Genomic DNA, 25,782 nt, shown 5'->3' on the forward strand with positions numbered 1-25,782 from the left:
AAACAGAAATGGATTCATATAAGTTACTTTCGATTCTCCTTTGGATTTCCTCAGATATTCCTTTGCATAATCAGCGCTAATGGTATCAGAGTGCTGTTAATTTTTCATGGCAACAGCCACTGCCTCCCTGAATTCTCTCCTGAATCTTCCCACGTTCAGCTGCATTGGATGGCTTTGGGGTTCTAGTCTTATGAGAGGAACACGGAAAGCTCAGTGGGTTAGAGCATGGTGCTGAGAACGCCAAGGTTGCAGGTTCGATCCCTGTACGGGACAGCTGCATAAAATATTGGGGAAGGCCAGGTATGCCCCTCCCCATATAATCAACCACAAGAAGTAGTACACAGACACACTCCATTTCAATCGTATTGCCCATCACCTTTGGGGGTTCCCGGCCCCCTCAAATATTTTATTCAGTCTTGGACATGTCAATGATTAACAGGTTGAGTTTAAGGGCTCGTTTCTCAAATAACTCATTGTGAAAACTGTAAATTCACCGGTACACTGTGAACTGGTATGTAAACTGTTCAAAATTCCGAAGTTTATTTATGTTGGGTGCTTTTAGGATTGTGAACTGGGATAACTAACAAACCTTTTGGGCCCAAGGTTGCAGTCATGCTTAGCAAACCCTTTGAGAGCTGCATGCCAATGCTGAGAAAGACCAAAACTCAGTATGGATCCATACAGATGTAAGAGTTGAAAAGGGGAGCTATCCCAACATTTTTCACCGCAGTTTTGGTGTGAAAGAGTTCTGCCATGGGAAAAAGCTTTCACCTTATATTTAGGAAAAGCTTGTAACAAATTTAAACCAACATTCACTTTGGGTTACTACAGGACCGCGGAGTACACTGCTGCAATAAAGTGTAAGAATACCCCCTAAATGAGATTATTTCCCTCTTAAAGACAGCAAATACAGTTTTTAAGTTCCTCTGACGGGCAAGATTACAAGTGCATGCACAAACCATGTTATTGGTAAGTTTGTGTGTGTGTGTGTGTGGAATCTATTAACAACATTTCTTTCCACCCTTTGAGATCTTTGAGGACTGGAAGCAACAGATAATAACAAGCCCCACCATCGAGACTCTGCGACTGACTTTCTCTTCTCCTCTGGCTTTGCTGTTTTCTGCCCTCCTGCTAACATGGAAGCAACATGCCTCGTTGTCCTGCTCAGGTTATGCGTCCAGATATTAGAATTCCCTGCTTACTTGCTGTGGTATCTGGGTATCTGGGAACCCCTTTGCAAGAAGTTATTCCCCTACTTCATGTAGTTTCACCCACTGAGATTTCCTTGACATCTTCCATCTCTGCTTACCAATGAAACTGGCAAAGTCGGGGGCAAACTCAAAATCACCCTTGACTAAGCTGTTAACTGACTCTAGTGACAGATCCCATACCCTCCAACATTTATTTGATGAAAATAGGGACATCCTATTAAACAGCAACAGCAGCAATTGTATTATTGGTTGCCCCAACCACTCTGGGCTGCTTTCAACATACATAAAAACATCATAAAACATTTTTTTAAAAACCCTGTACAGGGCGGCCTTCAGTTGTCTTCTAAAGGTTGTATAGTTACTTAACATCCTGTGAACAGGAAATACGCAGGCTGTGACACAAACATCCTGCTCCCTTTTAAGGTGGAAGGGAAATATCCTAACAATCTCCTTGGCTTGGGAGTCACATAACTCCATATCCTCCAATATTTCTCTGATGAAAATAGGGACTGAGGAAAAGCAGGACATTCCAGGATCAAATCAGAAACCGGGAAGTAAATCTAGGACTCTTAGCATAGGGACATGATCCAGACCAAACAGTTATTATCTTTCTCCCTGCAACACCACCAATTTGGACGGCTGCCACAAAACATAAAATAAGGTAGCATTCAGTGCAGAGCAGACCTATTAAAATGAATGAACCTCTCTTAGTCACCGTGATTACCATAATTTCAATAGGTTTACTTAGTTAAACACCTGCCAGGGTACTAGGGTGAATGAAGTTCTTTAAACCTCTCCTTCAAGCCCAGTGGCCTGGTGGGGATGTAAATTGCCCTCACCAGGAAAAGGGATAGCTCCCCTTTTCAGCTCTCAAAGGGTTTGCTAAGCATGACTGCAACCTTGGGCCCAAAAGGTTCGTTAGTTATCACAGTTCACAATCCTAAAAGCACCCAACATAAATAAACTTCAGAATTTTGAACAGTTTACATACCAGTTCACAGTGTACTGGTACATGAATTTACAGTTTTCACAATCAGTTATTTGAGAAACGAGCCCTTAAACTCAACCTGTTAATCATTAACATGTCCAAGGACTGAACTGGGGTCAAGTTTGACAATTTTTCATATTGGCAAAAAGTGGTTGTGAAAAGTTCCAAAAGGATTTCTCCAAACCATAGAACCAACTCCTAGGGGCCGAGGTCCCACTGACCCCACGAATAAAATATTTGAGGGGGCCAGGAACCCCCAAAGGTGATGGGCAATACGATTGAAATGGAGTGTGTCTGTGTACTACTTCTTGTGGTTGATGATATGGGGAGGGGCATACCTGGCCTTCCCCAATATTTTATTCAAGTTGCCACTCCTGCTCCAAACTGAGCGAATGGGCATTAAAATGGCCAATGAAGTTCAAAGTAATCAAGTGTAGAGTGATTTGGGGGTGATAAATAAAAATGAAATCACATATAACCTCAGGAATCTGAATTGGTGGTAAGTGACCAGGGATGAGACTTTGCAGCCATAGCAGATAGCTTGGTGAAGCGGTTGACCCAGCTTGTAGCAGCTGTGAGAAACGGCAAATGATGGAGATGTGTAATATTATGCTCGGAATGGAGAAAGCGGACAGAGAAACCATAAAACTGTAGAATTAGAAGGGAGCCTGAGAATCATCCTACAAGGCAGGAATATGCAGCTGTCCCGTACAGGGATCGAACCTGCAACCTTGGCGTTCTCAGCATCACGCTCTAGCCTGTTAATCTCAGCCTGTCCCCCTGAATTCTGTCATGGATTCGGATGATGATATGGGCGCAGCTACATTATAAACACACATGGTTCTACAGCAGCTTTAAACTGTAATACAGTCCACCAGAAAAATCAGAGGAAAATGTTATTCTAGATATTGACTCTTTCCTCTTGCTTTAAAGTTCAAGCAAACCAAGGAAGAAACACCACAGACATAATAATTGCCACGCACCTTCCAGGGTGGCGCCATCGGTAATGGTGGACTCCCTCTGATCCGGAGGGACTGGTTCTACGGGAATCGGGTTTGTTCCGCTACGGCGAAGCGGGGACCCTTGGAAAAATCACAGGCGGGTGAAGCCTGTGACCGTGGGACTCGGCGGGCACCTTTTGCGCCCTCCCAATCTGCAAAGGAGCCCAATTACGAGCTCCGGAGTGAAGCGGGGAAGTGGCGCGGTGCTGAGAGTCAACTGCTTCTTCCGTGGAGCGAAGCCGCACAGCCGTTGCCGGAGAGCGCTACCTTTTTCCTGTGACAATCTGGCTACAAAAACAACTACCCGTGAGTAGGCTAATTTCGGAAATAAAGGAGAACAAAGACGTTAATTTGGTACTGAAGCGGGGAGGCATAAACAGGAAGTCTGCCTTCCGTTCTTTGTAAATAGAGTAAAGCAACGAACTTGTAAGCTAAAACCTTGAAAGACGAAAAGGACTATAATTCTAACATCAAAACAAGTGATTTCCCCCCTTGGCTGCAGGAGAGGAGGGGGGAAAGGTGTGAACCGTATTTCCCTGCAAAAAGAGAGGAAAGGAAGCTAAAATCCACTGCTTAAAACCTGGGAACGGGCTGCCAATGGACAATAAGAATGTCGTACTGTGAAAAGCGCTGTTAGTGAATAGAGTACTTTTTGACAGCTAACTCTGCAAGTGAGATACAAAGTTTCTGACTGGCCTCTCCTGGTTTTAAAGTAACTGGAAAATAACTGAAATTGAAACTGTTGTCCATTTTGTGAATTGAGGGATTAAAAAAGGTTTGTTTTTTTTTAAGTAACAACTTCTGACTGCTACTGTGTCCCCCTAGAGGAAGTTTGAAATTGCTACATTAACAACTGGGCCAGGGGAATTTTCCACTTCAAAACAAATCCAGGCTATGGGACTGACCTTGGGCTCTGATTAGAGTGTTATGGCAGACGGAAAAGAAAAGTTAGAGTTGCCTCAAGAAAAAACGAGGTCTGGCAGATCTTTTCGCCCAGACACTGGGCTGCAGCGAAGAGCATCAACATCTGGCCCCTCTGCATCATCAGGGGCTGCATTTGTACAACCTAAACGTAAAGAAATGACAGCCGAAGATGTTTTAGCTCAAGCATTAGGCAAAATTAATGAATCTCTGGAAAAACTAAGTAAACAAGTAGCTGAAACATCAACTAAAATTGATCAAAATACTACAAGTATCAACAATTTGGGACAGAAGGTAAATACTAATACAGAAACTATTGAGAAACTGCTACAGGAATCTACTTTGACCCGAAAGACAGATGAAGAAGCAAAAGAAATAGCAGTCTGTGTAGAAGAGAAGATACCACCGATTCATAAGCAACTTGAAGACCACAGGTCGATATTGTCTATGATTGAATTGAAGGAGAAACAAACGAATTTGAGGATCGTTTGTACCTGAACTTGAGAAAGACAATCTGACTGATTTTCTTATGCAGGAATTTGCAGACTTTTGGAACCTAGATTTGGAGAAGGAAGATTTTAAGATAGTGAGTGCTTTTAGGTTGCGAAGAGGAGGGAAGAAGAACAGGGTGAGAGATTGTTTGATCACCCTCCGAACAAAAGAGGAGAGAGACAAAATCTTGAGTCTGCACTTCCAGAAGACTTTGGAAATACACCAGTCAAAAGTGGAGATATTTAAAGACATTCCGAAATACCTGTTGGACCTTAGGTCCACTTAGGGAGATTTGGTTGCCCTGTTGAGAAGCAACAGAATCATCTTTAGGTGGGAATTTCCCCAAGGCCTAGCTTTTAGCTTCAAAGGAAGAAAGATAAAAATAAGATCAGTGGACCACAAAGAAAGATTTTTGAAAGACCACGGAGAAGACCTGCAGAAAGAATCTGGAGAACAGTTAAGAGCACTAGAAAGAGGAATATTAGACATAGCAAAACTACCTTTTGGATTAAAAGACTGCCCAGAGAAGGTGATACCACCGACAGAGCAGGAACAGGCACTTGGTGCAGTTGGAGGAAAAGTAAAGTAACTACATCATGGCTCTGCAACTATTAAGCTGGAATTGTAATGGTGTCAACTCCCCCCAGAAAAGGAAAAGTGTGTTTCATTTATTAAAAAAGGAACAATTGGACTTGATTTGTCTACAGGAAACACATGTGATAAGGCTACATAGAAAAGTATTGATTAATAAAAGACTGGGCCAGGAATTTATCTCATCGGATAAAGTTAAAAAAAGAGGAGTAGTGATTTATGCAAAGGAGAGACTATCACCGAAATTTATCTTTAAAGATGACCAAGGAAGATTTGTGGCAATTGAAATTCAAATACAAGGAGAGAAATTCTTAATAGTAGGAGTTTATGCACCAAATGAGGGGAAATCTGAATTCTTTAAAAAGTTGCATGAGACCTTGATGGACTATTTGGATTATAATGTGATTTTGATGGGAGATCTGAATGGAGTGGTATCTACACATATGGACAAGGCACAAAGACAGGTAATCACTAAGGATGGCAGACTACTGAAAACCTTTTTTGAGATGACAGACAACTTGGACTTAGTTGATATCTGGAGAACAAAGAATCCCTTGGCTAGAGAGGGAACCTTCTTCTCTGAAGCCAAAATGACATGGACAAGAATTGACCAAATACAGTGGTGCCTCGCAAGACGAAAAGAATCTGTTCTGTGATTCTCTTCGTCTAGCGGTTTTTTCGTCTTGCGAAGCAAGCCCATTGAAGGATTAGCGGATTAGCGCTATTAGTGCTATTAGCGGCTTTTAGCGGCTTTTAGTGGCTTATCTGCTGATCGGATCAGCTGATAAGCGGCTTAGCGGCTTAGAAAAAGGGGGGAGGGAAAAAAACCAGCAGGAACTCACAAGACATTGTCGTCTTGCGAAGCAAGCCCATAGGAGATTCGTTTTGCGAAGCACCTCCAAAACGGAAAACTCTTTCGTCTAGCGAGTTTTCCGTCTTGCGAGGCATTCGTCTTGCGGGGCACCACTGTATGGGTAACTAGAGGAATGGCACCAAAGACAAGAAAAGTGGAAATTTACCCCAAAACCTGCTCCAACCATAATGCTGTGAAGATGGAGATGAAACTAACACCAAGTAGCTCCTTCAGATGGAGGATGAATGACACCTTATTTAGAGATGAAGAAGTGACTAAGAAGGCCAAAAAAACCTTGAGAGACTATTTTGAGACAAATATGAACACTAATGTTGAAAAAAGAGTAATCTGGGACGCAAGCAAAGCTGTTATGAGAGGGTTCTTGATACAACAGAATGCAATAAAGAAGAGAATTTAAAATAAGAAGAAGGATAAAATATTGGAGAAAATAAAGGAAAGTGAAAAGAAATTGAGAGCAAAACCAAAGTCGCAAGAGATCTTGAGAGAAATAAAGTTATATCAAGTACGATACAATAAAATGATGAATCAGGAGATAGAATGGAAAATTAAACAAATGAGACAAAAGACATTTGAGTCGGCTAATAAATGTGGGAAATTGTTGGCTTGGCAAATGAAAAAAAGACAAAAATTAAATACTACTATAAATTTAGAAGTGGAAGGAAAGAACATACAGAACCCAGTTGAGATTAGAAACTGTTTCCAGAGGTATTTTAAACAACTATATACACAAGGGCCACAGAAAGAAATTGACATAGACCGATTTTTGAAAATAAATGGATTACAAAAAATCTCTCAAGAAAATAAATTAATGCTGAACTATAAAATAACTGAACAGGAGGTAGAAGGTGCCATTCAGAATATGCAATTAGGTAAATCTCCAGGACCGGATGGACTGACTTCTAGATACTACAGATCTTTAAGAGAATGGTTAGTACAACCTTTAAAGGAAGTCTGTAATGAAATAATGGATGGGAAAAGGGCACCAGAGTCGTGGAAAGAAGCATATATTACACTTATACCGAAAACAGAGACTGAAAAGACGCAGCTTAAGAACTACCGCCCCATATCACTGCTTAATGTGGATTATAAAATCTTTGCAGACATTCTGGCTAAAAGACTAAAAAAAGTGTTAATGGAAGAGATTCATAAAGATCAAGCAGGCTTTCTCCCGGGTAGACACTTGTCTGATAATATGAGAAACATAATCAATATTTTAGAAAAATTACAAGTGAATATTAATACCAAGGCAGTTTTGATATTTGTGGACGCGGAGAAAGCTTTTGACAACATTTCTTGGAGTTTTATGAAGAAGAATCTACAGGGGATGGGGGTAGGTCGAGGCTTTGGAAATGGTATAAGTGCAATTTATTCAGAACAAAAGGCTAAATTAATTGTGAATAACGTGGTGACGGAGGAATTTAAGATAGAAAAAGGGACACGACAAGGTTGCCCAATCTCCCCATTACTTTTTATATCGGTCCTGGAGGTCCTGTTGAATATGATTAGAAGGGACCAATTGGTTAAAGGTATACAAGTCGAAGCTAAACAGTACGAATTGAGAGCATTTGCAGATGATTTAGTATTGACGTTACAGGAGCCAGAATCTAGTACTAAAAGAGTTTTGGAACTGATTCAAGAATTTGGTCAGGTTGCAGGATTTAAACTAAATAAGTTAAAAACAAAGGCCTTAGAGAAAAATTTAACAGAGATTGAGAGAGAGAGGTTTCAGAATGAGACAGGTTTAACAGTGGTTAAGGAAGTGAAATACCTGGGGATTAACATGACAACTAAAAATGGGAACTTATTTAAAGACAATTATGAAAAATGCTGGACTGAAGTGAAAAAAGATCTAGAAATCTGGTCAAATTTGAAGCTTTCACTGCTAGGCCGTATTGCTGCGATAAAAATGAATGTATTGCCTAGAATGTTATTTCTGTTTCAAACATTGCAAATTTTGGATAAAATGGATTGCTTCAAGAAGTGGCAGAGAGATATTTTTAGATTTGTCTGGCAGGGCAAGAAGCCTAGAATAAAATTTAAAATACTAACGGATGCAAAGGAAAGAGGTGGATTTGCCCTGCCACACCTTAAACTTTATTATGAATCAGCAGCTTTTTGCTGGCTGAAAGAATGGCTGCTTCTTGAAAACACAGACATTTTGGATTTAGAAGGCTTTAATAATGTATTTGGATGGCATGCATATTTATGGTATGATAAGGTCAAAGCACATAAAGCGTTTAAAAATCATATTGTCAGGAAAGCATTGTTTAATGTCTGAATAAGATACAAGGACCTACTTGAAAATAAAACCCCAAGGTGGTTGTCACCGATGGAAGCGAAGGCGCAGAAAAAGCTCAGTATGGAGGCCAAATGGCCGAAATATTGGGAAATTTTGGAACAAGAGGGAGACAGATTGAAATTGCAGAGTTTTGAAAAACTAAAAAATAAAGTACGAGATTGGCTTCATTATTATCAGATAATGGAGACATATAATTTGGACAAGAAAATGGGCTTCCAGGTGGAAAAATCAAAATTGGAAACAGAACTGTTAGAACCCAAAACCAAGATTCTGTCAAAGATGTATAGCTTGCTGTTGAAATGGAATACTCAGGATGAAACGGTGAAATCTGCTATGATTAAATGGGCACAAGATGTTGGACATAACATAATGATGGCTGACTGGGAACAGTTATGGACCACAGGTATGAAGTTTACAGCATGTAATGCCTTAAGAGAGAATATTATGAAAATGATATACAGGTGGTACATGACCCCAGTCAAGCTTGCAAAAATCTATCATTTGCCCGATAACAAATGTTGGAAATGTAAAGAAATTGAAGGTACATTCTTTCACCTTTGGTGGACGTGCCCAAGGATTAAGGCTTTCTGGAAGATGATCTATAATGAAATGAAAAAGGTATTTAAATATACCTTTCTGAAGAAACCAGAGGCCTTTCTCCTGGGCATGGTTGGCCAATTGGTGCCAAAGAAGGATAGATCTTTCTTTATGTATGCTACAACAGCAGCAAGAATACTTATTGCAAAATAGTGGAAGACACAAGATTTACCCACTCTGGAAGAATGGCAGATGAAGGTGATGGACTATATGGAACTGGCGGAAATGACTGGCAGAATCCGAGACCAGGGAGAAGAGTTGGTGGAAGAAGATTGGAAGAAATTTAAAGACTATTTACAGAAATATTGCAAAATTAATGAATGTTAGAATGATGTCAGAATGAAGTTAAGTGGTTTTAACAGCAATGTTATAAAGGAGTATGGAAAAATGGTTTGTTAACAGGTGAGAATCTAAATTTACAATATATTAAGTTAAAGGATTAGGATAAAAACAAAGAGGGAAAGGATCTGCTGAATTAATTAACTGAACTGGAATACAAAAAAGGGAGGTGTGAGGAGGTCAGGGAAACAAGTAAATGAAAGACTGATTTGTTATTAAGTGTTTTTATTTTCCTGTATTTTGTATTTTTGCTTCCCCCCCTCTTTTTCTTATTTTTGTAACCTTTTTTGAAACTTTAATAAATATCATTTAAAAATAATAATAATAATAATTGCTGCACAACAGAAAAACAAGGGTATACAGTGGTACCTGGGGTTAAGAACTTAATTCCTTCTGGAGGTCCGTTCTTAACCTGAAACTGTTCTTAACCTGAGGTACCACTTTAGCTAATGGGGCCTCCTACTGCCGCCGCCACGCAATTTCTGTTCTCATCCTGAAGCAAAGTTCTTAACCCGAGGTACCATTTCTGGGTTAGCGGAGTCGGTAAGCTGAAGTACCTGTAACCTGAAGCGTCTGTAACCCGAGATACCACTGTAGTTTGAGTGCCTCACTTGTAGCTTTATAAATCATTTAATGTGGCAACACAAATAGAAGTTATTAATATTCGAAATTGAAATTAATAAGATTTTGGAACACAGAAATAAAGAAAATAATCAAACCATCAATTCTAGCATGTGGAGGGCTACCTTATCTAAATTATATAATGTAATTCTGGGGGCCACTAGGGGGCGCATTGGACGATGGCTGACAATAACATCTCTCCGACCCACACGAGGTAATTTGGAGGCTATGATGGGGGTAATTAGCCTCCTTAACCCCCCCAGGATTGTGGGGAGGACGGCCCTTGCCTGCTGTGCCCTATACCACCCCCGAATTTGTGGGGCTGGGGGCACTAGGCACAAAGCCCTCCTGTGGGATTTCGGCACTCCTGAACGCCGTCCCTGATTCGCGCCACTAGATGCAGAACTTCAAAGGAAACAATTTGGATGAAAGGAATGCACATATTTCAAGAAGGAAGGGGGAGTAAAGACTGCTAACAGAAGAGATCTCTGACAAAACAAGATAAGAATAAAACATGAGAAGATACGCCAAGACAAGTTACGGCAAATGACTGATGGGGGAGGGGGAAAAACTCTCCCTTCTTTCCCTATGTGATTAAACAAGGATCCCCTCCCCTCATGAGTCAGAAATGTCGTGTTAAGGACTTAAGCTGTGGATTTAAGGCTGTGTGGAGATAAACTTTCGAACCAAAGCACGTTTTAAGAAGAGCATGGAATGTGTAAGAGCTTGGGAATGACACAGTTAAAAATGCCGTCACCATATTGGGAAGCTCTGCCGGAGGCCTTGAGTCTGGGAGGAGAAAGAGAGAAATAGAGCTGTTTATATATTGTGGGTTAAACTCCTCAGTGGGACTTAAGAGTGACAGTTTTACGAGACTATGATGGAAAGAGTGATGTTATCTATGAAGGAGACGATATATGGAAACCATCTCGATTTGAGGATTGGAAGAACGGAAAATTCACACAGGACTATTATTACTATTGGTGTTTATCGACTTGAGACTATCAGAAGAGATCATAAAGAAAAAAGACAAAATATATGAACAAGATGTGATGTGGAAACAGCAAGATAAGATGGGATAGAACTATGAACCTTTTTTGGACTGATTGGGACTGATTGGGACATTAACGCAGCAGCAAGAAGATGATCAGAATCCCCCTTCGGATCTTGAAATATGGGTCCCCCCAACAAAATTTAAAATTCGGCTTTGTAATTCGGAATTTATGTGATATGATTTAATTTGATGTGATTGGCCAGTTAATAAAAAATATTTAAAATATATATATAATGTAATTCTGTATTTGAACGATTGGTATTAGTAATCGTATTATAAATTGGTATTGTTATAATGAGGCTATTATTGGACTGCAATTGAAAACTAATAAAAATTATTATATATTAAAAAGTTCAACCAAACCAGCCCCGTCTTTACTTTCTGCACAATTCGCATATAAATTCTCTCTCTCTCTCTCTGTGCCTTTTTTCACATGAAATGGAGCGTAAGGGCGAGGAGAGTAAAATCCTGCCCCTTTCCTACCTCATCTCAAAAGTGTATGATTTCTTGTCTGCCAACCCAGCTCTGATATTGGGTAAGATGAGGAGAAAAATGCTTAAAACAATGAAGTTAAGTGGGGCAGCGCCAGCACATGCTTGGTGTTATATAAAAAATAGACACATCTACCCACTTCATATCAGAGAAGGGAAAGAATAAAACTGGGAAGCCCACAAGTACAACCTGAGTGCAAGAATACTGTCTCCACCTGCAGATCTTAGCATTCTGCCTCTGACAGTGGCATTAGAAGATTTGACTATTAGCCACAATGGTGTTGATAGTCCAATCTTCCCTGAATTTGTCTAATCTTCTTTTTAAACCATCCAAATTAGTGGCCTGCACTCCCTCTTGTGGGAGAAGATTCCATTTTTTAACTCAGCACTGTGTAAAGAAGGACTTCCTTTTCTGTCCTGAATCTTCCCACATTCAGCTGCATTGGATGGCTTTGGGGTTCTGGTCTTATGAGAGGAACACAGACTGCTCAGCTGGTTAGAATGTGGTGCTGAGAACGCCAAGGTTGCAGGTTCGATCCCTGTACGGGACAGCTGCATATTCCTGCCTTGTAGGGGGTTGGACTAGATGATTCTCAGGCTCCCTTCTAATTCTACAGTTTTATGGTTTCTCTGTCCGCTTTCTCCATTCCGAGCATAATATTACACATCTCCATCATTTGCCGTTTCTCACAGCTGCTACAAGCTGGGTCAACCGCTTCACCAAGCTATCTGCTATGGCTGCAAAGTCTCATCCCTGGTCACTTACCACCAATTCAGATTCCTGAGGTTATATGTGATTTCATTTTTATTTATCACCCCCAAATCACTCTACACTTGATTACTTTGAACTTCATTGGCCATTTTAATGCCCATTCGCTCAGTTTGGAGCAGGAGTGGCAACTTGAATAAAATATTGGGGAAGGCCAGGTATGCCCCTCCCCATATCATCAACCACAAGAAGTAGGACACAGACACACTCCATTTCAATCATATTGCCCATCACCTTTGGGGGTTCCCGGCCCCCTCAAATATTTTATTCGTGGGGTCAATGAGACCTCGGCCCCTAGGAGCTGGTTCTATGGTTTGGAGAAATCCTTTTTGAGCTTTTCACAACCCCTTTTTGCATTAACCAATGTGAAAAATTTGGTATCGTTGTCAAACTTGACCCCAGTTCAGTCTTGGACATGTTAATGATTAACAGGTTGAGTTTAAGGGGTCGTTTCTCAAATAACTGATTGTGAAAACTGTAAATTCACCGGTACACTGTGAACTGGCATGTAAACTGTTCAAAATTCTGAAGTTTATTTATGTTGGGTGCTTTTAGGATTGTGAACTGGGATAACTAACGAACCTTTTGGGCCCAAGGTTGCAGTCATGCTTAGCAAACCCTTTGAGAGCTGCATGCCAATGCTGAGAAAGACCAAAACTCAGTATGGATCCATACAGGTGTAAGAGTTGAAAAGGGGAGCTATCCCTTTTCCTGGTGAGGGCAATTTACATCCCCACCAGGCCACTGGGCTTGAAGGAGAGGTTTAAAGAACTTCATTCACCCTAGTACCCTGGCAGGTGTTTAACTAAGTAGACCTATTGAAATTATGGTAATCACGGTGACTAAGAGAGGTTCATTCATTTTAATAGGTCTACTCTGCACTGAATGCTACCTTATTTTATGTTTTGTGGCAGCTGTCCAAATTGGTGGTGTTGCAGGGAGAAAGAGAATAACTGTTTGGTCTGGATCATGTCCCTATGCTAAGAGTCCTAGATTTACTTCCCGGTTTCTGATTTGATCCTGGAATGTCCTGCTTTTCCTCAGTCCCTATTTTCATCAGAGAAATATTGGAGGATATGGAGTTATGTGACTCCCAAGCCAAGGAGATAAGTAACTATACAACCTTTAGAAGACAACTGAAGGCAGCCCTGTATAGGGTTTTTTTAAAAATGTTTTATGTTTTATTATGTTTTAATGTATGTTGAAAGCAGCCCAGAGTGTTTGGGGCAACCAATAATACAATTGCTGCTGTTGTTGTTTAATAGGATGTCCCTATTTTCATCAAATAAATGTTGGAGGGTATGGGATCTGTCACTAGAGTCAGTTAACAGCTTAGCCAAGGGTGATTTTGAGTTTGCCTCCGACTTTGCCAGTTTCACTGGTAAGCAGAGATGGAAGATGTCAAGGAAATCTCAGTGGGTGAAACTACATGAAGTAGGGGAATAACTTCTTGCAAAGGGGTGCCCAGATACCACAGCAAGTAAGTAGGGAAGGCTAATATCTGGACGCAGAACCTGAGCAGGACAACTAGGCATGTTGCTTCCATGTTAGCTGGAGGGCAGAAAACAGCAAAGCCAGAGGAGAAGAGAAAGTCAGTTGCAGAGTCTCAAGGGTGGGGCTTGTTATTATCTGTTGCTTCCAGTCCTCAAAGATCTCAAAGGGTGGAAAGAAATATTGTTAATAAACTCCACACACACACAAACTCACCAATAACATGGTTTGTGCATGCACTTGTAATGTTGCCCTTCAGACTGTATTTGCTGTCTTTAAGAGGGAAATAATCTCATTTAGGAGGTATTCTTACACGTTATTGCAGCAGTGTACTCTGCTGTCCTGTAGTAACCCAAAGTGAATGTTGGTTTAAATTTGTTACAAGCTTTTCCTAAATATAAGGGGAAACCTTTTTCCCATGGCAGAACTCTTTCACACCAAAACTGCGCTGAAAAATGTCGGGGTGGAAGGATTGGCTCCCTCTGAGTTGAAACTACGGTAGTCTTCAGTGATATATTCTTGAAATCCCACTAGCGTTATTTGCTCATCACATACACATTTCAGATAGTCTGAAAATTTTCCCCAGTCTTCAATGAACTTATAATCTCGTATATATCTTATCTTTCCTGTTAGTTTGTCTAGTTCAGCATAGTCCATCAGTTTCATTCTCCATTCTTCGAGCGTCGGCAGTTGTTCCTGTTTCCATTTTTGGGCCAATAATATTCTCGCTGCTGTTACTGCATATTGGAAAAGTTTACAATCCATTCTATTTATTTCATTTCCTACTATTCCTAGAAGAAAAGCCTCTGGTTTCTTAACAAACGTATATTTCAACATCTTTTTCATCTCATTATATATCATTTCCCAGAAGCCCTTCACCTTCTTCCAGTCCCACCACATATGGTAAAACGTTCCTTCTTTTTCTTTACATTTCCAACACTTATTACATGTTTTATACATTTTTGCCGGTTTCACAGGTGTGATGTACCATCTATAAATCATTTTCATAACATTTTCCTTTAACGCAGTACATGCCGTAAATTTTATATTTTCATTCCACAGTTTTATCCAATCGTTAAACTGTATATTATAACCCAAATCTCTGGCCCAGTGTATCATAACCGATTTAACTTCCTCATCTTTTGTATACCATTCTAGCAAGATTTTACACATTTTGGACAAAATTTTATTTTCATTGTTTATTATTTCTATTTGAAATTTAGATTCTTTTTCCTCATAACCTCTTTCTTTTAAGTCCTTTTAAACATTTCGTTAACCTGATAATAATGCAACCAATCGTACACATACTCTTTCACTTCTTCATAGGGTTTCATTTTCCATTATCCTCCTTCCTTTATAAACAATTCTTAAATGTAATCCAGGTCCCCCTCATATTAACTTTCTTAAGACTCATAACTTCTAACGGAGATAGCCAGTGGGGAGTTCTTGATTCTAATAAACTTCTATATCTCTGCCATATTTCTATGAGAGATCTTCTAAAGATGTGGTTTTCGAAGCCTTTATGAATCTTTCTTTTCTCACACCATAGATATGTGTGCCAGCCAGATCTGTTATCAAAACCTTCTAAATCCAATAACTCAGTATTTTTTAACTTTATCCATTCTTTCAGCCAGCAGAGACATGAAGCTTCATAATATAATTTCAAGTCTGGCAGGGCAAAGCCTCCTCTTTCTTTCGCATCCGTTAATAACTTATATATAATTCTTGGCTTCTTACCCTGCCAGATATATCTTGAAATTGCTCTTTGCCACTCTTTAAATATCGCTGTCCCCTTAATTATTGGAATTGTCTGAAAAAGGAATAACATCTTTGGCAGCTGCCGCTGTGGCAGTTCTTTTGTTCTCTCGGTGGCAGAAGAGACATGGACACCTGATGGTTTTTATGACCTACTTTAGGTTAATTATAAATTAACCTAAACTGCATAATGTCAGATTTTTTTGTGATTTTTTCAAAAAAAGATTTTCCACAGCTTACGGTGCCAAGGCCTGATTTCTTAGCCTAGGATAAAAACCCTTTGGTTTTCAGAGTGGCATTTGCTACTGTTTGGCACCATTTATGAGTGAATTGCATAACGGCAGGATTTTAGTGAAATTCTGACCACGTGGGTTAAGGATTTTTTCAAAAAAAGATTTTCCGCAGCTTACGGAGTCGAGGCCTGATTTCTTAGCATAGGATAAAAACCCATCTGCTGAGATTAGAATATAGGCATACAGCGATCCTTTCAAAATAACTGGGCCCTGTAGCAGGATCAGTGCTGGATTTACATACTCTATAAGCTAAGCAAGCTATAGTTTAGGGCCCCACTCTGTTGGGGCCCCCCAAAAATTAAAGGAAAAAAACTTGGATGTACATTTCCAAAATGTAAGATAAAATAAAATAAAATAAAATAAAACCTACATACAGCAACAGTGTTTTATGTTGTGTAGGCTCCTATGATGTAAGTAATGGGCCCCACCTGCTAGCCTGCCCCCTAAAATATCACTGGTTTGCTCATTTCTATATATAGGGCCCTACAATCTGCTATTTATAATTATTAGTAGTTTGCATCATATAGGTACTTATGTCAGAACTCCCTGACATTAGTTATATCAGTGAGCCTGAACTGTATGAGAGACAGGAAGAAGAGAGGGAAGAGGGCTTCAGAAGGAGGAGAGACTGAAGCGAAGAGAGATTCCCAGCCCACGGTGGGGGAGGAGAGAGAGGGCAGGGAAGAAACGCAAGAAGGGGAGACGCAGGAAAGGGAGCAGACAGATTCACAGGTGTTGCAGGGTTAAGCTCTGGCTCAGAGGTGGAGCAAAGACCGGAATCTCTGTGCACACGGATATCAGAAGACTGTGGGAACGTAAGAGAAGGGTCGTAAAGGCAACTGGCAGCAGTGATGATGGATTGAAATTAAGCCAGCTCTAGCCCCTTGTGTAAATAGCAATAAACAAGGACTACAAAAAGTGCCTGAGGGCACATTAGCAAACCAGATAAGCTGTTGTGGGCACACTCCACAACCTGTTATACCGGCTGCAATAAAACGTTGCTTTAAGTGCAGGGAAGGGACTCCGTGGGTTTCAGGAAAGGCCTCTGTTAGCACGCGTGTGCCTGCAAGCACCACACTGGCAGCACCGGCGATAGGAACCTCTCAGTCATCTTCCAAATTAAAAAGAAATTCTGTTTAAGGTAATGGACAATGGTGTGGTGTAGTGGTTAAGAGCGGTGGACTCATAATCTGGTGAACTGGGTTCGCTTCCCCGCTCTTCCACATGCAGCTGCTGGGTGACCTTGGGCTAGTCACACTTCTCTGAAGTCTCTTAGCCTCACTCACCTTACAGAGTGTTTGTTGTGGGGGGGGAAGGGAAAGGAGATTGTTAGCCGCTTGGAGACTCCTGAAGGGGAGTGAAAGGCGGGATATCAAGTCCAAACTCTTCTTCTTCTGATATCCCAACCTCCATGGGGATCAGATGCTTCCAGGGAGAATAGTAATGGGAGTTCATGCATGCTCATGTGGAAGTGAATGAGGCAAGCCCAAGCTATGTGTTATGGCAACGTTCACATCTGCATGGGAGCAGCTGGATTGTGAAAAGGGAAGGTAGCTGGACAGTCTGTCAAGTGGAAATAAAAAATGGCTTGGCGATAACATACATGTGTGTGCATCCAATTACAGATTGCACAAGAAGTTCACAGGCCATAGGTGACATAGTGATGGGCAGTGCTATAATTCTTATGATTAGGTTCTACACCCCAACCCAGAGACACCTGCATGGAGATTTTGTTCAGTAATTTATTTCCAAGCTACTTTACAGCATAACCTATGATATGCGGCCTAGTAGGGTGCCATTTTAGAGGAGCATGTATGTGCCGTAGCTTCAGCTCTGAGAAGCCAGCTTTTTCCAGGTCGTTCCAGGTTTCTCTGGCCAAGTGGCACCCGTCAAACAGACATATCCAAGTTGGATCATAGATCTGCTGCCAGAAGAGAGTCCAGCTGGAAGGAGCACCTGCAACGTGTTCCAGGAAGTAGAAAGCACCACCCTGGAGAAACAGAAAGGGATGCATATAAGTTACTTTCGATTCTCCTTTGGAGTTCCTCAGATATTCCTTTGCATAATCAGCACTAATGGTATCAGAGTGCTGTTAATTTTTCATGGCAACAGCCACTGCCTCCCTGAATTCTCTCCTGAATCTTCCCACGTTCAGCTGCATTGGATGGCTTTGGAGTTCTAGTCTTATCAGAGGAACACGGAAAGCTCAGTGGGTTAGAGCATGGTGCTGAGAACGCCAAGGTTGCAGGTTCGATCCCTGTACGGGACAGCTGCATAAAATATTGGGGAAGGCCAGGTATGCCCCTCCCCATATAATCAACCACAAGAAGTAGTACACAGACACACTCCATTTCAATCGTATTGCCCATCACCTTTGGGGGTTCCCGGCCCCCTCAAATATTTTATTCGTGGGGTCAATGGGACCTTGGCCCCTAGGAGTTGGTTCTATGATTTGGAGAAATCCTTTTGGAACTTTTCACAACCACTTTTTGCCAATGTGAAAAATTGTCAAACTTGACCCCAGTTCAGTCCTTGGACATGTTAATGAGTAACAGGTTGAGTCTAAGGGCTCGTTTCTCAAATAACTGATTGCGCGAACTGTAAATTCAAGTATACTGTGAAGTGGTATGTAAACTGTTCAAAATTCCGAAGTTTATTTATGTTGGGTGCTTTTAGGATTATGAACTGGGATAACTAACTAACCTTTTTGGCCGAAGGTTGCAGTCATGCAACCTTGACAGCTGCATGCCAATGCTGAGAAGGTCCAAAAGTCAGTATGGATCCATACAGATCAGCTGAAAAGCGGAGCTATCCCTTTTCCTGGCTCATCAAATGAACTATCTGATGACTGAGGGCAATTTACATCCAATTTGCAGCTGTCCAAATTGGCGGTGTTGCAGGGAGAAAAATAATAGCTGTTTGGGCTGGATCATGTCCCTAGCCTAAGAATTTACCACTGCTAGTTTAAAATATATTGCTCTTGAGGAATCAGAATGACTCATGGTGGAATATATATACAGTGGTACCTTGGGTTACAAACACCTCGGGTTACAAACACTTCAGGTTACAGATTCCACTAACCCGGAAGTAGTACCTCGGGTTAAGAGTTTTGCCCCAGGATGAGAACAGAAATCACGCGGCAGCACGGCGCGGCGGCAGCAGGAGGCTCCATTAGCTAAAGTGGTACCTCAGGTTAAGAACGGTTTCAGGTTAAGAACGGACCTCCGGAATGAATTAAGTTCGTAACCAGAGGTACCACTGCACAGTATATGGATATATATATATATATAATCTGAAAGCACTTTCATTCTTTCTTAAAAATCAGTTTCCCACAAATATATCATTTCCATCGCTTGATAAAATTCTGCTTTGCAAGCTGGAACATTTTGAAAACCAAAATTTACATTTTTTTTCAGCAACAGAAACTACAGCTCCCACAAAAAACAACAACAAAAACCTAAAAGGGGTGGGAAGACAAAAAGATTTTCACATGTTTGCAGGAAGCAGTTGGGATTTGTTTAAATGCTGTTTGTCACCGAAGCCAATTGACAGTTATTATCATATATCAGAATTCAAATTCCTTTCCTTTCAGATCAGTTGCGGTTTGCTGACTCAAAGTGAAAATCCTGCTACCCCCCACCTCATGAACTCTTACATCATCATCAGACCTTGCATCAAAGAGTGAATCGGAATATTCCATGAAGGATTTGTCCAGAGTTTGTTGTAAAGGCCATAGGGATGTAGCAATTTCAACACTCACAACTTTCTGTGTAACTCTGTTTCCTAATCTGTGCTGCTGTGGGAGGTTTAGGATAAGGCAGACATGACCCTCTGCCAGTAGATGAACCATTTAAAAACTTCCCTGTACAGGGCTGCCTTCAGACGTCTTCTAAAACTTATATAGTTTATGATTCAGGGATTGCAGATCTCCATACACTCCAACATTTCTCCAATGAAAATAGGGATATCCTAAGGAAGAGCGGGACATTCCCAGATCAAATAAAAAACCAGCACAGCTTCTGTAAATGAAGGACTGTCCCTGGAAAATAGGAGTGTCTGAGTGTCTGGGGAGCACTGTACAATTCTCTGGGCTTTCACATATTTTACAATGTTTTACAATGAGGTCAGTTTTAAAAAAGAAGTTCAGCCTTGGCTTTCCTCTTTCTGTCTATTCATCCATATCGGAGAAACGATAGTTAAAGAGAAGTCTTAAGGGTAACATCAAATACTAACGGAAAATTAATTGACCATTTATTTATGTGTTGGAACAGTCTGCGCAGTAAAACCTCTCCAACTTCTTTTAAAATAGCCTTGGTTGCAAATGCCCTTCTGTAGCTTGAATCTAGGCTGTTGCGAAAGGGGACTTGAAGTTAAGCATGTTCTTATGCACATTCTTGCACAATCCGATTGCTCTGTAGATCTCCTCGTTTAAAAGTAGTTAAGATGTTACGGTTTTGTTATGCTTATAGCATACTCCTTTAAAACTATGGCTATCTGCTGCTGTTAAAAACATTCAGGAGAATAATAATAATAAATTTATCTGCCCAACAGGGTATTAAAAACACAATAAAACATCAAAAATTAAAAACTTCCCTAAACAGCCTTCAGATGTCTTTTAAAAGTCATATAGTTGTTTGTTTCCTTGACATCTGATGGCAGGGTGTTCCACAGGGTGGGTGCCACTACCGAGAAGGCCCTCTGCCTGGCACCCTGTAATCTCACTTCTCGCAGTAAGGGAACCTCCAGAAGGCCCTCAGAGCTGGATCTCAGTGTCCGGGCTGAATGAGTGGGATGGAGATGCTGCTTCAGGTATACTGGGCCTTCCTGCCCAACCATCTACCAGTTTCAAAGTTGGAGACAAGCACGTTTAAAAATTTGCTATGGTCTTTCACAAGTGCACAACAACAACAGACAAAATAATAAGAGGCATGTCTAGATCTATCTAAGGTGCCCTCAATAACACAGAATGTGGGATTGTTTCTTCCTAACTGTAGTTAAGAGAGAAAAGCAAGGGAGTGATTCCAACGTTTGCAACTTGTGAGAATGTAAATAGCTCAGAAGCAAATTGGTTTACGCAGAAACAACAAGGGATCCGAATCCATCTGCCTGCATTTGTGATTGCCCAACGGATATAGAATTGACTAACACCCGAGAATACAGCATGCCCCTGCATTTACTGAATTGTCCTTGTTCTTCCCACGGCGTGAGCTACTTACCGGTCTCAGCACCCGCAGGACTTCTTTCATAACTTGCTCCGGGCTCTTCACAGAGCATAGCACCAGCGTTGAAACCACCACATCCACCGACGCAGCTGGTACCTGGTGCAGGTCCTCAGCCGGAGCCACCAAACAGCGTTCCACCTGCACATGTGGATTTTCAGCCAGGCTCTTGTCGAGAAACTTCTGGAAGTTGGGGTTCGGATCAGTGCATATGATTTTGCATCCCGCGGGGTAGAACTGAAAGTTGGAGCCAGTTCCTGCACCAATCTCCAACAGTGTGAGGGCCCCGGTGGGACTGGCAAAGTCCTTCAGGTTGCTGAACATTTCCTTTTTCTTGTCAGACATGTGCTTATTATAACAGATGGTCACCACAGCCATGAGGTAGGGGAATAACTTCTTGCAAAGGGGTTCCCAGATACCCAGATACCACAGCAAGTAAACAGGGAAGGCTAATATCTGGACGCAGAACCTGAGCAGGACAACGAGGCATGTTGCTTCCATGTCAGCAGGAGGGCAGAAAACAGCAAAGTCAGAGGAGAAGAGAAAGTCAGTCGCAGAGTCTCGAGGGTGGGGCTTGTTTTTATCTGCAGCTTCCAGTCCTAAATAACTAGCCAGTTAAAACGAAGCAGCCAAGTTCCAGGAATAGCTTGATATATGTTAAAGGTACAGCTGCCAGAGCCCTTGGCAGTGACCACACTGGCTGCGAGATCTCAAAGGGTGGAGAGGAATATTCTTCATAAAATAACACACTCGCACACACACACACACACCAATAACCTTGTGTGTGCATGCACTCGTAATCTTGCCCCTGTCAGAGGGAATTTAAAAACTGTATTTGCTGTCTTTAAGTTCCCTGTCAGAAGGAACTTAAAAACTGTATTTGCTGTCTTTAAGAGGGAAATACCGGTAATCTCATTTAGGGGGTATTCCAACACTTTATTGCAGAAGTACTCCGCGGTCCTAAATGCCGGATTTACGTTTAAGCTAAACAAGTTATAGCTTAGGGCCCCACTGTCTTGGAGGGCCCCCCCCCCCAATTTGAAGGAAACAAAACTTGTACATTTCCAAAATATAAGATAAAAAACAAATAAAACAAAACATACATACACCAACACTGTTTTGTGATGTGTAGACTTTAAGTGCAGAGAAGGGACTCCGTGGGTTTCAGGAAAGGCCTCTGTTAGCACGCGTGTGCCTGCAAGCACCACACTGGCAGCACCGGCGATAGGAACCTCTCAATCATCTTCCAAATTAAAAGGAAATTCTGTTTAAGGTAATGGACAATGGTGTGGTGTAGTGGTTAAGAGCGGTGGACTCGTAATCTGGTGAACTGGGTTCGCTTCCCCGCTCTTCCACATGCAGCTGCTGGGTGACCTTGGGCTAGTCACACTTCTCTGAAGTCTCTTAGCCTCACTCACCTTACAGAGTGTTTGTTGTGGGGGAGGAAGGGAAAGGAGATTGTTAGCCACTTGGAGACTCCTTAAGGGGAGTGAAAGGCGGGATATCAAGTCCAAACTCTTCTTCTTCTGATATCCCAACCTCCATGGGGATCAGATGCTTCCAGGGAGAATAGTAATGGTAGTTCATGCATGCTCACATGGAAGTGAATGAGGCAAGCCCAAGCTATGTGTTATGGCAATATTCACATCTGCATGGGAGCAGCTGGATTGTGGAAAGTGAAGGTAGCTGGACAGTCTGTCAAGTGGAAATAAAAAATGGATTGGCGATAACATACATGTGTGTGCATCCAATTACAGATTGCACAAGATGTTCACAGGCCATAGGTGACATAGTGATGGGTTGTCCTATAATTCTTACGGTTAGGTTCTACACCCCAACCCAGAGACACCTGCATGGAGATTTTGTTCAGTAATTTATTTCCAAGCTACTTTACAGCATAACCTACGATATGTGGCTTATTAGGTTGTCATTTTAAAGGGACATGTAAGTGTTGCAGCTTCAGCTCTGAGAAGCCAGCTTTTTCCAGGTCGTTCCAGGTTTCTCTGGCCAAGTGGCGCCCGTCAGACAGACATATCCAAGTTGGATCACAGATCTGCTGCCAGAAGAGAGTCCAGCTGGAAGGAGCACCTGCAACGTGTTCTAGGAAGTAGAAAGCACCACCCTGGAGAAACAGAAATGGATTCATATAAGTTACTTTCGATTCTCCTTTGGATTTCCTCAGATATTCCTTTGCACAATCAGCGCTAATGGTATCAGAGTGCTGTTAATTTTTCATGGCAACAGCCACTGCCTCCCTGAATTCTCTCCTGAATCTTCCCACGTTCAGCTGCATTGGATGGCTTTGGGGTTCTAGTCTTATGAGAGGAACACGGAAAGCTCAGTGGGTTAGAGCATGGTGCTGAGAACGCCAAGGTTGCAGGTTCGATCCCTGTACGGGACAGCTGCATATTCCTGCCTTGTAGGGGGTTGGACTAGATGATTCTCAGGCTCCCTTCTAATTCTACAATTCTATGATTTCTCTGTCCGCTTTCTCCATTCCGAGCATAATATTACACATCTCCATCATTTGCCTTTTCTCACAGCTGCTACAAGCTGGGTCAACCTCTTCACCAATATCTTCATAGGCCATTTTAATGCCCATTCGCTCAGTTTGGAGCAGGAGTGGCAACTTGAATAAAATATTGGGGAAGGCCAGGTATGCCCCTCCCCATATAATCAACCACAAGAAGTAGTACACAGACACACTCCATTTTAATCATATTGCCCATCACCTTTGGGGGTTCCCGGCCCCCTCAAATATTTTATTCGTGGGGTCAATGGGACCTCGGCCCCTAGGAGCTGGTTCTATGGTTTGGAGAAATCCTTTTTTTTATGTATGTTGAAAGCAGCCCAGAGTGTTTGGGGCAACCAATAATACAATTGCTGCTGCTGCTGTTTAATAGGATGTCCCTATTTTCATCAAATAAATGTTGGAGGGTATGAGATCTGTCACTAGAGTCAGTTAACAGCTCAGCCAAGGGTGATTTTGAGTTTGCCCCCGACTTTGCCAGTTTTATTGGTAAGCAGAGATGGAAGATGTCAAGGAAATCTCAGTGGGTGAAACAGATACATTTTACTCACTATACTGCAAAAGGAAGGAGAGGTTATAATGTGTTTAAAAAGCCATTCCCAAACATGAATCATTCTATTTTTATTTTTTTAAAAAAGGCAGGTGGGGATAGACACAAAACAAATGCAGAGAGGCTGAAATGTGAGGAGGAGGAATAATAATAATTTATTTATTCATTCATACAAACATACATACAGGTTTCCCCATCCACGCTGGATGGCTCCCTACAGAATATTAAAAACACGATAAAAGATCAAACATTAAAAACGTCCCTAAACAGTGCTGCCTTGAGATGTCTTCTAAAAGTTTATTTCCTTGACATCTGATGGCAGGGCGTTCCACAGGGTGGGCGCCACTACCGAGAAAGTCCTCTGTCTGGTTCCCTTCACTGCTCACAGTGAGGGAACCTCCAGAAGGCCCTCAGAGCTGGATCTCAGTGTCCGGGCTGAATGAGTGGGATGGAGATGCTGCTTCAGGTATACTGGGCCTTCCTGCCCAACCATCTACCAGTTTCAAAGTTGGAGACAAGCACGTTTAAAAATTTGCTTTGGTCTTTCACAAGTGCACAACAACAACGGACAAAATAATAAGAGGCATGTCTAGATCCGTCTAAGGTGCCCTCAATAACACAGAGTGTGGGATTGTTTTTTCCTAACTGTAGTTAAGAGAGAAAAGCAAGGGAGTGATTCCAACGTTTGCAACTTGTGAGAATGTAAATAGCTCAGAAGCAAATTGGTTTACGCAGAAACAACAAGGGATCCGAATCCATCTACCTGCATTTGTGATTCCCCAACGGATATAGAATTGACTAACACCCGAGAATACAGCATGCCCCTGCATTTACTGAATTGTCCTTGTTCTTCCCACGGCGTGAGCTACTTACCGGTCTCAGCACCCGCAGGACTTCTTTCATAACTTGCTCTGGGCTCTTCACAGAGCATAGCACCAGCGTTGAAACCACCACATCCACCGACGCAGCTGGTACCTGGTGCAGGTCCTCAGCCGGAGCCACCAAACAGCATTCCACCTGCACGTGTGGATTTTCCGCCACGCTCTTGTTGAGAAACTTCTGGAAGTTGGGGTTCGGATCAGTGCATATGATTTTGCATCCCGTGGGGTAGAAGTGAAAGTTGGTGCCAGTTCCTGTGCCAATCTCCAGCAGTGTGAGGGCCCCCGTAGGACTGGCAAAGTCCTTCAGGTTGCTGAACATTTCCCTTTTCTTGTCGGACATCTGCTTATTATAACTGATTGTCATCACAGACATGAAGTAGGGGAATAACTTCTTGCAAAGGGGTTCCCAGATACCCAGATACCACAGCAAGTAAGCAGGGAAGGCTAATATCTGGACGCATAACCTGAGCAGGACAACGAGGCATGTTGCTTCCATGTTAGCAGGAGGGCAGAAAACAGCAAAGCCAGAGGAGAAGAGAAAGTCAGTCGCAGAGTCTCGAGGGTGGGGCTTGTTATTATCTGTTGCTTCCAGTCCTCAAAGATCGCAAAGGGTGGAAAGAAATATTGTTAATAAACTCCACACACACACAAACTCACCAATAACATGGTTTGTGCATGCACTTGTAATCTTGCCCGTCAGAGGAACTTAAAAACTGTATTTGCTGTCTTTAAGAGGGAAATAATCTCATTTAGGGGGTATTCTTACACTTTATTGCAGCAGTGTACTCCACGGTCCTGTAGTAACCCAAAGTGAA

At 41.8% G+C, this 25,782-nt stretch overlaps 2 protein-coding genes, 1 long non-coding RNA gene and 1 pseudogene across 4 annotated transcripts in view; 1 reads left to right on the forward strand and 3 right to left on the reverse strand.

The window, feature by feature from the left end:
- Positions 1 to 13,409, forward strand: LOC309526692. Its single transcript, XR_014216846.1, has 2 exons — positions 1 to 245; positions 12,003 to 13,409. It is a non-coding gene; the product is annotated as an uncharacterized lncRNA (long non-coding RNA).
- Positions 1 to 25,782, reverse strand: part of LOC309527484 (thiol S-methyltransferase TMT1A pseudogene) — a 29,766-nt pseudogene that overhangs the window by 266 nt on the left and 3,718 nt on the right. The window contains exon 3 of the transcript XR_014224655.1: positions 13,678 to 13,901. The product of XR_014224655.1 is annotated as a thiol S-methyltransferase TMT1A pseudogene (transcript). The remainder of the gene's footprint in view (positions 1 to 13,677; positions 13,902 to 25,782) is intronic.
- LOC309526593 (thiol S-methyltransferase TMT1A-like) lies at positions 17,518 to 21,725 on the reverse strand. Its single transcript, XM_082212875.1, has 2 exons — positions 21,004 to 21,725; positions 17,518 to 17,777 (listed from the first exon to the last, which is right to left on the reverse strand). Exons 1-2 carry the CDS (start codon positions 21,505 to 21,507, stop codon positions 17,541 to 17,543), a joined length of 741 nt encoding a protein of 246 aa, XP_082069001.1. The 5' UTR covers positions 21,508 to 21,725; the 3' UTR covers positions 17,518 to 17,540.
- Positions 22,863 to 25,570, reverse strand: LOC309526601 (thiol S-methyltransferase TMT1A-like). The gene is made up of 2 exons (XM_082212886.1): positions 24,960 to 25,570; positions 22,863 to 23,128 (listed from the first exon to the last, which is right to left on the reverse strand). Exons 1-2 carry the CDS (start codon positions 25,461 to 25,463, stop codon positions 22,934 to 22,936), a joined length of 699 nt encoding a protein of 232 aa, XP_082069012.1. The 5' UTR covers positions 25,464 to 25,570; the 3' UTR covers positions 22,863 to 22,933.

The sequence above is a fragment of the Podarcis vaucheri genome, assembly GCF_965113315.1.
Source record: "Podarcis vaucheri genome assembly, chromosome: 2".
Classification (NCBI taxonomy): domain Eukaryota; kingdom Metazoa; phylum Chordata; class Lepidosauria; order Squamata; family Lacertidae; genus Podarcis; species Podarcis vaucheri.